Genomic DNA, 13,357 nt, shown 5'->3' on the forward strand with positions numbered 1-13,357 from the left:
GATGATAAATCCGAAGGAGAGGCAGCTTACCCTTCCTCTGATGATGATCTACATTCTACAGGAAGAATTTGCAAGACAGAATGAAAAGACAATAGAATCCTCAGATTGGAAGGCGCCATGCCAGCTCTAACACCCGAGGATGATGACGATGATTTTGCCCTCTCCCCCCAGACTAAACAGGAACCTCCAATTCCAACACCAAAGGCACATATCGAGGAGCAGGGTATTAAATGCATGAAACTGGGTGACTTGGGGTACAAACAGATCCGGTATGTTGAGGTTCAGAAAAATCTGCAGGCGTTTTCAGTATTTCACACCTCGAAAAATAACCCTTCTCTTATGAAACTTAATCCGACTAATGCTTCATCTGATTCTCTATCCAAGCCGGAATCCTCTTTTGGGACAATCTTACATGGGTTGCTGCTGCAACGCGAGGCTCTTACTAATGCTATTAAGGAGCTTTCAATCAAGCATCATTTTCTAAAATCGGATATTAAAGAAGCGCTGTCTGGACCAAACTCTGCTTTCAAGATGGTTTCTAATGACATCTTGCAATATGTATGTGGTCGTAAAGTGGAAACAATAGAACTTCGAAGGAATGCGATCCTATCGAAAGATGAGTTAGTCGCAACACTGCTTAGTGCCATTCCTCCTTCTTCGACACATCTTTTTGATGAGCAGCTCTCTCAGCAGATGAGCAGGTCTCAGAATAATTGTTGAAGCAACCTTAACTACTAGGATTTTTTCGGGGATACTCTTAAAATTCCTACAAACCGGGACCTTAACCAAGAACTTCTACAAACTTTGAACAAAGAAAGAGGATCCTTAAAACGCCCCAATCTTCTTATCGACCAAAATCCCATACCTTCAAAGCGAAACGCCGAGTCTGACAAGTTATACCCCAGAAAGGCGACAAAGCGTAGACAGTTCACCAACTCCAGGGACTAGTTCCACAGATAATTATGCATTTGTTCAACCACTCTCTCAAGAGTTGTTCCGATTTATGTGGCCCGAGACGCGAGAGACAAAGAGGCAGCTTTCATAGATGCGTTCAGCAGAACATGGGTCTTCGACCTAGCCTGGGTATTTCCTCCCCCGGCGCTTATCCCCCGGGTGCCATCACACTTGAACAAAGCTCGCGGAACATACATTTGATCAGCCCCCAATGGGAGCGGGTGTTCTGGAGGGCCTTGAAACGGAGGTCTCTGGACCAGCCATTTCAAATTCGCAATCTTCATCATCATCTGAGGGATGCAATGAGAAATGGGCCTCGAGGATGGATGCTCGAAACTTACGTTTGGAGGGTACAGGGTGGACCCGTATAACAGCTTCTTGGGCCAAGGAGGACCTCGAGCTATTAGGAAGTTCATGGAGGAAATCTTCTTTGAAGACTTACGCTGCCCCTTGGAAGACATGGGTAGCAAGATGTAGACAGCTACATTTGGACCCGAATAAAACTGATCCAGCGAAGGTTTCACAGCACCTTAGTTTAATATCATGTGCGTACGCGCGGGTGTGTCTTCGGCCCGAGGCGGGGCGCGCCCTTAAAGGTCACGCGGACCAAACCCCGGCGGAAGCAGTGGCGGAAATAAGCTGGATCCTTGTGCCGCCTCTGCGGCAAGTGTAGACAATGAGGGCACCTACAAAGAGTGTGCCCGGAACGGGCGTCCGGAGCTCAAGCTAGGTGCACAGGCAGCGGCGGCGGCGTCGGCCGTCTACTGGCGCACGTGGATGCCGGGGACCCGGAGGATACGGCGCGGTTTGGACTTGTCGGAGGACGAGGAGATAGAGGAAGATTTGTATCAACTCTGTTTGAATGGCTATAAGTTGGTGAGTTTAGTAATTAAAGTTGATGGAATTTAAATACCTATGGAGGTAGATACCGATTCACTGGTGTCTTGTATAAGTAAAAAAATGTACGATAAGTATTTCAGTATGACAGCATTAGAAAAAATAATTTATTATTTAAATTTTAAAATAGTGCTAAGGTTAGGCTGTTAGGAGTGATTAAGCCCTTAGTTACCTATGGAAATCAATTTAAAAAGTTGGAACTTTTTGTTATCGAAGGCGGTACTACGTTCTTGTTAGGTGTGCAATGGCTTTCGGAACTAAAAATTAAAGTACCTAGGTTGTTTAAAAATGTAGTCGAGTCAGAAAACAACAACTATGGTAATCAAAGATTGTTGTCATTACTTTCCACATATAAAGAATAGCTCACGGAGGGACTCGGACGGTTCAAGGGAGGAGTAGCGAGACTGCGGGTGCGCCCGGGGGCGACCCCCGTCATCGAATTGATCGACAGCTCGGACTGGGCCACTCCACTGGTGCCGGTACGTAAGGCTGACGGGGGGCTCCGTATCTGTGCGGACTATAAGGTGAATTTAAAGGTTCGCGCTCACTTTCTCGGGGCGTGCCGGGGCGGGTCGGGGCGAAGAGCAGCGCAAAATGCGCTATAGCACACTATTGCCGGGTCGGGTCGCATCGCATTGACGGATTTTAATGCTCACTGTGCTGGGGCGTGCCGAGGCGGGTCGGCGCGCAACGCAATGACGGATTTTGAGCCTAGGCTTGCCGGGCCGCATCGCATCACATCCGCGCGCCACTTGCTATAGCACACTGTTGCCGGGGCGCAGCGGGTCTTGTCGGGCCGTGTCGCATTGACGGAAATCCACCGAGCAAAAATCCGCACCGATGCGCCTCGACACAGTATACGCGTATCCGCTTCCATACAAATTGTATGGAGGCGGATTTTTGCGATGCGCTCCGGCACGGCCCGTCTCAGTGTGCTCACTCCTTTAATCCAGTTTTTCTGATCGATAGGTATCCTTTGCCCCGCATCGATGACTTGACTTAATGGCGCTAAACTGTATGTATTTGTGCATTTCTATATATTTCTATGTTGTTATTTGCTTCGTCTACCTAGGTTAAATTTCACGAAGAACATAAAGCCTTTATGTTCTTCGTGAAATTTAACCTAGACGAACTTCTTTTTTTGAGTGATTGTACAGAATAGGAGTGGAATTTATAAAGTGATTACTAAATTGTGGCTTTAGTGTTTTTTTTTTCTTATATTTATTTACCATTTTTTCTCGCTCACGAGTACAGACGCTCTAATATTGACGAGCTGACGTATGCGCATTAGGCCCTAAGAAAAGTACTCGATACTTTTATGTCTTTACCAGGGTCTCCAGATTGGGCGACAAGTAGCCAATTGGGCGACAAGTAGCAAATTTTGCGGTCCCCCGCGGCTACAAAAAATTTGGAATGGCGACTTATCGTCTGTTGGGCGACACGGTTTTTTACTTATCGCCTATTGGGCTACTGCCTACTATTGTATTTTCGTGAACGCGGCCATAATATCAACGAACGCAGCGATGCGTTGTCTATGCGCGGCCACTTCCACTCATAATCTGTGGTTCGCCGCGTGGGTACTGGGTGGCTGTTGAATATCCATGAATATCATTCTGTTTAGGAGCAGAGAGAGGCAGTAGATATGTTGGATCGTACATAATTTTACTAAGTATAATATTTGATCAGATTTTATACACTTTACGAGTCGACGACAGGGACGACAAAAATGTGTATGAAAGGAGTTTCATACACATTTCTGTCCGTTCGAGAGCGAACGGACGGCAAGAGGTTAGCAATTTTATGCTGGAACTTCATATATATTACAAAAAATGTACCACTAATCTCCAAAAAGGATACAAAATGGAGAGTTGCTATTCCTACAAAACTGAGACTGGCAGTTACTTTGCGATTTCTAGCCACAGGCGATAGTTACAGAAGCTTTCATTTTACTTTTAAAATATCAAGCCAAATTATATCAAAAATTGTAGTGGAAGTCTGTGATGCTTTGTACAAAATTCTGAAGGAGGAAATTACGGTAAACATTTTTTTTCGGGTGGATATTAGTTAAAGCCAAAAAGACGATTCACAAAAATTGCCTTTAGTGCACAAATAGCATGGAAACTCAAACATACAAAGGTTTAATTCATAGAAATAAATTAAAGAATTTGAAAATAAAAGATGGCTCTGCTATCCTACAAGGTGTATGCACGGACGTAAAAAAAATACGGACGTAGCATCTATATAATATATAAAAATGGATTTTCAATTGTGTTAGTAACGCTAAAACTCGAAAACGGCTGAACGGATTGGGCTAATTTTAGTCTTAAAATATTCGTAAAAGTCCAGGGAAGGTTTTAAAGTGACACGAAGTTCACCGGGACAGCTAGTTACACTATAAATAGGTGAAGCATGCAAGGTACGCCAATTTCGTTTCTTGTACACGTGACCGACACTCACACACGTAACCCGCTGTCATTGTACATTGAGTGACGGCACTAATGACACGCACACATCCTACACGGGCGGCCATAACTATGCTTCACTCGTGATTAGACTAGGTTACGTCCGTATTTTTTTTACGTCCGTGTTTGATTTCATACACCATGTTTAATTTCTTTGCACAAGTAGAAAATATAACTTATGAAATTTAAAAAACTAATGCTATTGCTCAGAATACAGAACAAACCAGAAACCGCGAACGCACCCAATACCGAAGCTATACAAACTCCTCTCAAAGAGTGTAGTTTAACGTTTGGTTTACTAGTCTATCTGTGGCCGCCGTGTGACGTACGCGTAAACAAATCCGTTTAATTTTATTTAATAATGCCGTCTTGTGCAGTTCCTACTTGCAGGAATGCAGTTGGAAGAATAAAAAAACAAGATGGGATTACGTTTCATGTGTAAGTAGCTCAATTACATCTAATTTTAATTAAATAATGAATTTCTTTTTCTTGTTCCTAACGTAAACAATTTGAGCGAGTCCATTTTGATAATGTTGCCAGTTTTGGTGGTTTCTTTTCCCCCTTTGCTGGTTTATTTTTTAGAAAGTTGACATTGATAAACTAATTAACAAGTACAATTAAAATAATTTAAAGTCATTTTAATATATAATAAGTATATAAATACATACTGCATTAATTAAGTGCAAAGTAGGTTTTCCGTTTCGGTACATTGTTTGAGATATTTTAACGTAAACATAGTGGCAAATAAATAATTATTATTACTTGTTATATGACAGATGTTAAATTCTATAAAATGGTTGGTTTTTTTATTATTATTGTGTTAAAATTATTCTAATTATTAAAAGTGGCATTTCAGGTTCCCCGCTGATGAAATTATAAGAGCGAAGTGGACTAAAATTATTAGACTAGCTCGGTTAGATGAAATTTGGAATCCTTCTAAAAGCAGTGTTATTTGTTCAAAACATTTTGAAGATGATTGTTTTTATGACACAAAATGTGGTTTTAAAAAATTACGAAAAGGATCTTTTCCAAATAAGGTAGATAAGTATATAAATTTGATAGCATTGTAATATCTAAATGGTTTTAAATTGACTTAAAAAAGTTCACGATTATCTCGCGTTTGACCGAACCGATTTTGATGCGGTTTCATCTATTTATCTATTTCAACTTTTAGCGTTATTGAGTAACAAACAAACAAATTTACATTCTTTCACATTTATTATATTAGTAGGATGCAATATACCAGATTTTTTTCGGTTTTAGCACATGGCCATAATATCGGAAGAAGACGAGATCCTCATGGATACATCAATATCCGGACCTTTAGCTGATAAGGATGTGCGTATTATAACAAATTGTTTTTAACGTAGATTGGTACAGGATTTCAAAAAGATATTTTTTACAAACAAATTAAGTATATTAATCTATTGTATAGCTTCAGAATAATTAACTTTGCTGTAATTACAAAGTCCCTTTATTACGAATATTTTATTACAGCATATGGCCATGGTAACAGCAGAATCGGGGGCTCACATAGGCGCACTTTCAGCTGGCCCTGCGATACAGATGAATGTATGTATTGTTACAATTTATGCCTACCTCATTTAGTATTTTTCATTATTTCAAATTTTTTCTAACATGCTTACCGCTTTAAAAATATTTAATACGCCATTCAACTATAATTGCGCTATGTCTACACTTTAACTACACCTACGCTACACAATCTGTAGACTATACTGCGCTGAAATCAGTTCTTTCTTGGGAAATGATATGGTCTGGATACAAATTAAAGATTGAAAAATTTAGCACAACATGACTATAACATTTTTATAATCAATAATATTTGAAAATGGTCTGTATACATGTTTGACGATGATTTTTTATTTCAGGATAGAAAATTTACACCATCTCCACAACCAGATTCGCTGATTGGTGATGTTCCTGTCTCTGATTTGGACTCAATCCTCGATACGCCGAGAAAAGTGAAATTAAAAGCCCTATATCGACGAAAGCAATTATTTTGTGAGAAATATGTCCGAAAAATTAAAACACTGCAACAAAAAAACAGACGTCTAAAAAAAAGAAATGAGTCTTTACAGAATATACTGAGGAATTTAAAGAACAATCGTTATGTCAACGACGATGTTTATAACCTCCTTTCAAAAGATGTTGTGGCAGCCGATTTTTTTAATAATTTTTACAAAAAAAGCGTCCAAAACAAGAAAAAATTTAAATATACTACAAAAATTAAAAAGTTCTGTTTGACATTAAATTTTCTTTCGCCTAGTGCCTATAGGTACGTGAGGGCAACTTTTGACACGTGCCTTCCGCATCCAAAAACTTTGTGTAAATGGTACTCCAATATAAAGGGAGAACCTGGATTTTCCGATGAATCTTTCGAGGCCTTGAAGGAAAAGGCTAAAACATCTGAACATAAAATTATCTGTGCGCTTATTGCAGATGAGATGTCGATCAGACGTCAAAGTTTATGGGATGGGAAAAAGAATTACGGGTATGTCGACATGGGAACTGGTTCATCTGAATGCCAAACCTTAGCCTCGGAAGCGTACGTCTTTTTGATAAATGCTGTGAACGATAATTTTAAATTACCCTTGGGATACTTCTTGGTGCACGGCTTAAATGCGGAGCAAAAAGTTAATTTAATAAAATTATGCCTTATTAAATGCCATGAGGCTGGCGTCAAAGTTGTGTCCCTTACATTTGATGGCCATTCGACAAATATAACGGTGATGAAGCAATTGGGATGTAAAATAGATCACAATAGTGTAATGAAGACTACTTTTAAACACCCAGTTGATGACTCTGACGTAGCTATATTCTTAGAGTCAGTTCACATGATCAAATTAATTAGAAATCATTTTGAGTCCAAAAAAACATTCCTAGATGAGAACGAAGAAGAAATCAATTGGAATCTAATATGTGACCTAAACAAACTTCAAGAAAATGAAGGACTTCATATAGCAAATAAGCTTACACGTAGACATATAATGTTCCGTAATAATATTATGAAAGTTAAGCTAGCTAGTCAGGTACTAAGTAATAGTGTAGCAAAAGCCCTAAAATTTTGTCGCGAAGATGCTAAATTACATACATTTAAAAATTCCAAAGCCACCGAAACTTTTGTAAAATATATGAATGACCTCTTTGACATTTTCAACTCCCGTAACATGAAACAATTCGACTATAAGCAGCCTTTGAACACTCGTAATAAAGAAATGATATTTAATTATTTATAATGAAAACTTATATATTAAAATTAAAAGTTAAGAATGTGGTCAAAAGAAAAATTAACAAAGATGGAAGAAAAGTGCAGGTAATAATGAAAAATTATAAACCAGTCGTAGAATGTAGTTGCCATACGGGTTTCCTGGGTTTACTTATTTGCATTGAGAGTTTGAAATCCCTATACCAGAGTTTGATTGTATCCGATAATCTGTTGGTATTTATTCCAACATACAAATGTAGCCAAGACCATCTGGAGTTACATATGCACGGAGGCCATAACGATAACCCCAATGCTAAACAATTTAAAGGCATTTACAGGAAAGTTTTATGTCATTTAGAACTCAAAGCTTCCAACAACGGAAATTGCATACCACTTGAAAACATAGGTATATTAAATTGTTCGTCATCAACTAAAGCTATAAATTCCTCAGCATATTCGCAAAGATTCGAAGACAATGATGAGCTCTTCAACCCAGATCAAACACTTCCTGTTGAAGACAGTGACAGCAGCATAGCAAAATTATTATCTTCTGAACTTCCTCAGCTTTTTGATTTATCGAAATACATCGTAGGTTACATATCAGGTTCCGTAGCTCATTATTTGACAAAATCGATAAAATGTAAATTCTGTATTGAATCAATGTTAGCGACCGATATTCTATATTTCCACAAACTAATTGGTTTAAAAAACAAAGGTGGTCTTTGTTTTCCGTCGCAAAGTGTTTTTGAAATATGTTGCATTTGTGAAGCACATGTACGAAAAATTTCGAGTGAAGATTTCGTAATAACTTCGGATGCCCAATATTTAATGATTGTTCTTTCAATTTTCAAACAATTTGTAGGAAAAAATAACATTTTTGCAGTTGTTGAGAGAACTTGTATTCACAGAAATAATCTCATAAGGGCTGTTATAGAAAAATATTTACATATAAGACTACATCATTTGTCAAAACAAAAAAATATATCGATTGCCTCAGAATCAAAACGGCAATATTATAAAAAATTAGTACAACAAAAAGGTACCTAAATAAAGTTATTTTTTAAACAAATAATGTTTTATTTTACTAGAAAAGCGAATAAAATTTAAATAAGAGTAGGTATCTTAATATTTATTTAATAGTATAACTGTAAGTGTATTGTTGTCCACAAGAAAACATTGCATTATTTTGAAACATGATTTTTAATTCTCCCTAAAAGAGGCGAACTCTTTATAAGCTAGCAACTCTGTACGGGTGGGAAGTATGAGGAATGCGGGGGTAACGTATTGTTTCTGGACACAGCGGGCGGCGAACATTATCGGCCGTTGGCTCCTTCTGGTTTGTTCTGTATTCTGAGTGCTATTGTTAGTGTAATATGAACGCAACCCAATATTCAGTGTAAGTACATAATATGTTGGCAACTCATATCTATACTTTGTGGTTTGTGTGAAATGTCAGTTGTCAAATCTGTGGTTGTCATCGGGTTGTCACTTGTCAATAGAAATCTTTTTGTTTCTTTGTTCGATCTCTGGTGCAAATAAACTGTATGCATTTTTCAAGCTGTTTTGTATTGTATTTTTCACCAACCTAGAAAATATTAACATGGTAGCAGAGCGTGGTTGCTGGAGAAGAAAGTGAAAAAACAATATCTTGAAAAACCGAGCGGATTTATCTGCTGCACGAAAGTAAGATCGAGCCGACCATATTTGAGGTAATCACAGGTAGCCATTTTGTGTACCGACGTGCTCAAGATAGAACACGATTACCGGCGTGGCGTGTGTTATCCCGAAAGAAATAAGATGTCAAATACAGGTCTTAATCCATTTCACATAGACAGACTTGTTGGACGAGACAATTACACAAGTTGGAAGTTCGCCGTCCAAGCATATTTCGAACTGGAGAACTTGTGGGATTGCGTCGCCGGAACCAACACCGATAGCGTGAAGGAAACCAAGGCAAAATCTAAGCTTATACTACTGTTAGATCCGATCATCTATGTACACGTACAGAACGCGACTACGTGTAAAGAAGTTTGGCAGTGCTTAGAAAAAGCTTTCGATGACAGCGGACTATGTAGAAGAGTTGCCATGCTACGAGACCTCATCACGACAACGTTATGTCGGCTGTACACTCTCGCCGAGAGCTCTCGGGCGAGAGTCTCGTGCGAGAGCCCCTTGCCCGAGTGCGATCATGTACATTCTCGCTTAGTTCAATAATAATTGCAGTTATGAACTCAGAGAAGATGGACCATTATTTTTCTCTATGCATCGAAAGATATCAATGTAATCCAAAGATCTATAATCATATTTAATTTTATTTCTCACAGATAATGACTGATAATGACGTTTATTATTATTATTTTTCTGTTCTGCACTGTCTAGCGGCGCGACTAGTAGTGAAAAAACGCGAGAGTGTACAGTAATGCGCTCGCTTTCCTCGCGAGACCCTTTGTCTCGGGCGTAAAATACCGACACCGGACCGAGAGGGTCCGAGACAGGCGAGACGAGGCGAGCGCACCCATTTACACTCTCGCACTCGGGCCGCCTCGCTGTGTCTCGGCGAGAGTGTACAGCCGACATTAGAATCATCTCAGAGTCTAGATGCTTACATAAATAAAATCATGTCAACGGCCCACAAGCTTAGAAATATTAATTTTGATATCAATGAAGAATGGCTCGGGACCCTGATGTTGGCTGGCTTACCGGAGACATATAAACCTATGATAATGGGATTAGAGAGCTCTGGAATCAAAATAAATGCTGATTCAATAAAGATAAAGCTCCTACAGGAAGTACAATGCTCAGATAACACAGCATTTTATGTTAAGAAAAAGGGAATTTACTGAAATCCGAACAAAAATAAGTCTAATATGGGACCCAGATGTTTCAACTGTAATAAGCGAGGACATTTTGCCAAGGAATGTCGCACTCAAAAGAAAAAGAAGCCGCAAAATTAAGAAGATACTAAAATAACTAATAGTTTTATTGCAGCATTTTCAGCTTCTTCACAGAAAATGAATCCGGACCTGTGGTATGTGGACTCGGGCGCCTCCATGCATATGACCAACAGAAGCGATTGGATGTATGATGTGACAAGTCCTCCGATACCTGCCGTAACTGTTGCCAGTAAGACACCACTTCCTGTGGAAAGTATGGGAAAGGTTAATTTATTAATGAATGGAGATGAAAATTGCAAAATTCAGAAAGGTTCTATGTCATGGAACTCATGTAAACAGCAGACTGTGGCGCTATCTACAGCTGAGGCAGGATACATGGCAATGGCTTCAGCCACTCAGGAGGCTCCGTGGATCCAGCAGCTGCAGACTGAACTTGGACGTCCTAGTGAGAGTGCTCTTGTTATTTATTCTGATAACCAAAGTGCTATAAGACTGGCATCGACTGATTGTTATAAACCAAAGACTAAACATATAGATATTCGATTACATTTTCTTAGAGATAATATCGCTGATTGTAAAGTTAAATTTTTATTTGTAAATGGTTTTTATATGGTGGCAGATAATTTAACTAAAGGTACTACATATAAAAAGCATTTGTTTTGTATAAGTCGAATGGGTTCAGCATTTGTTTTGTATAAGTCGAATGGGAGGCGTTCAGCAGGGAGTGTTAGTGTAATATGAACGCAACCCAATATTCAGTGTAAGTACATAATATGTTGGCAACTCATATCTATACTTTGTGGTTTGTGTGAAATGTCAGTTGTCAAATCTGTGGTTGTCATCGGGTTGTCACTTGTCAATAGAAATATTTTTATTTCTTTGTTCGATCTCTGGTGCTGCAAATAATCTGTATGCATTTTTCAAGCTGTTTTGTATTGTATTTTTCACTAACCTAGAAAATATTAACAGCTATTAGAAGTAACATTTCAGAGTACATTAAATTAATAGTTAATGTTAACATAAGTTTAAACTTTATAAAATGTTCAGAGCACTCGGAGGCGCTAAAAAAATTATAATAAACAAGAGTGTTATTTTTTTCATAAACAATTGGTGCAAGGAAGTCAGCCACTTACTCACTGGCAAAGTGCTTGTTTTTGACGAGAATGATCCCTTAAAAAACCTCTGCTAGTAGGATATTTTTTTAAAACGAATACTAGAAAAAAATACAGGCAGACAGGTGAGTCAAGTATAATTGAGTAAGTGACGATGACAATTTATTATATATTCAATAAAGGTTTATGAGTCAAAATATCGTTTTATTTCTATAATTTATAATTATAATATATTTTAAACTTTAAATGCAATCAAAACCCCGTGTAAACTTTAAAATCTAGTTGAATCGCCGTAAAACCCGATAAAAGTTTTGTTTAGGTTAATATTGTTCATTTATCAAATTAAACATAATACAATCTATCGGCGCAATGAGGAAAGTATCTGAGAAAGATTTCGAGGCAAATGCGCAGGTGTCGCTTTAAACGCCTCATGTCTATTTCCAAATAATATATATACTAGTCTATGCTTCAGGATTTATAAGACCTGAAGGTTTTACTTCACGACAATTATCATTCTTATTACGATAGCCTTCCTCATTAATGCCAAAATCAGACTTGCCCTCATGTCAAAAGAACAATCCCGTTTGAACAGTCCGTCCGCCCGTCGTGGTTAAGGCAAAAATCTTGTGGTTGTGATTTTTTGTAATATTAAACCTACAGTAAAATTATTTTTTCCTACGTTCAGATCCCATTAGGTTTTTTAATTAAGCTGATTAATATAATAAATAGATAACAAAGTAAATTAACAAACTTCTTTGTAAGAAAACTTTGGTTACACAACTGTGTTAAAATTCGTTAAATAATATTTATTCTGTCTGTTAGTGTTTTTTCACATGAGCCGGTTGCCGGTTAGCTGGCACCGGATACCCGGCAGCGAAGTGTTTGGCCATGTACTAAAGCTTTCACACGTACCGGCGTAATTCATCCGGCAGGCGGTCGCCGGGTGCGCACCGGATCCACCACTGCAGTGTTTTTTTCGACCAAAAAAACGGACATCGTGTTTTTGATGGTTAATTCGAATGAGTATTTAATTACATATCCCCGAGTAAAACACCCAGATGTCTCGCTTGAATAGTTTTTGAATTATCTCAAAAAGAAAATCCCAATCCCAGTCCATAAAAAGTAAAAAGTTATTAAGTATAGTTCAAAATTGGTAAAGATTAGACAAAAACATGCGATTTAATATTTGTAGGACATACAAAAATATATATTATGAACACTTTTTCAGTCGGCTATGACTTATGGGGGCTATGAAAGCAAAGGAAATCGATTTTCAGTTTTTAATTTTTTTTGAGTAAACTAAGACAAACAAAAGCTTCGCTCAGTGCTCATCACGTTTTCACGGCGAACGGTGCTATAATAAAGTTGAGGAATTTGTCATCAATATTTCTATTCATAAAAAAAATTAAAATATTTCCGACAAAGACTACTGAAAAATTACTGATAACGGGACCTGCTGCTACTTGGTGGAGCGGAGTAAAAGGCGATATCAAAAAGTGAAACCAAGGCCTTGAAGCAATAAAAAATTTATTTGCACCTAAGATGCAGCTACACGAGGTATATCTTGAGCTGTTCTCAAGATATACCTCGTGTCACGTGTGGCTGAAGAGAAGAAGCAAACCAATGAAAAAATCATTCAGAAAGCCATTCAAGGAGATTGAAGAAACGTCAAAATACGAAAGTGTCCGTAAGGGTTTTAAAAAATGTACATATTGTGGAAAAAAAGGACATCTGTTTGAAGTTTGCTGGTAGATGATGGCGGATGTAAAGGTTCAGCCAAAACCAACCATCACTTGTTACGGATGTGGTGCC

The 13,357-nt window shown here is 38.2% G+C and overlaps 2 protein-coding genes across 4 annotated transcripts in view; one reads left to right on the forward strand and one right to left on the reverse strand.

The window, feature by feature from the left end:
• The window catches only part of LOC121725629 (zinc finger protein 26-like), a 98,805-nt gene that overhangs the window by 26,813 nt on the left and 58,635 nt on the right, over positions 1–13,357 (reverse strand). The gene's annotated exons all lie outside the window — the stretch shown is intronic.
• LOC121725633 (THAP domain-containing protein 6-like) lies at positions 4,583–6,613 on the forward strand. 2 transcript variants are annotated; one of them, XM_042112650.1, is made up of 4 exons: positions 4,583–4,751; positions 5,170–5,350; positions 5,577–5,651; positions 5,811–5,976. In XM_042112650.1, the coding sequence occupies exons 1-4, from the start codon at positions 4,675–4,677 to the stop codon at positions 5,919–5,921; spliced, it is 444 nt and encodes a 147-aa protein (XP_041968584.1). In that variant the 5' UTR covers positions 4,583–4,674; the 3' UTR covers positions 5,922–5,976. The 2 variants fall into 2 exon arrangements, 1 of the variants encoding a protein (XP_041968584.1); XR_006035414.1 differs by lacking the exon at positions 4,583–4,751 and adding an exon at positions 6,203–6,613 and having other exon boundaries at positions 5,151–5,350; positions 5,811–5,885.

This window comes from Aricia agestis, chromosome 3 (assembly GCF_905147365.1).
Source record: "Aricia agestis chromosome 3, ilAriAges1.1, whole genome shotgun sequence".
In the NCBI taxonomy this organism is placed as follows: Eukaryota; Metazoa; Arthropoda; class Insecta; order Lepidoptera; family Lycaenidae; genus Aricia; species Aricia agestis.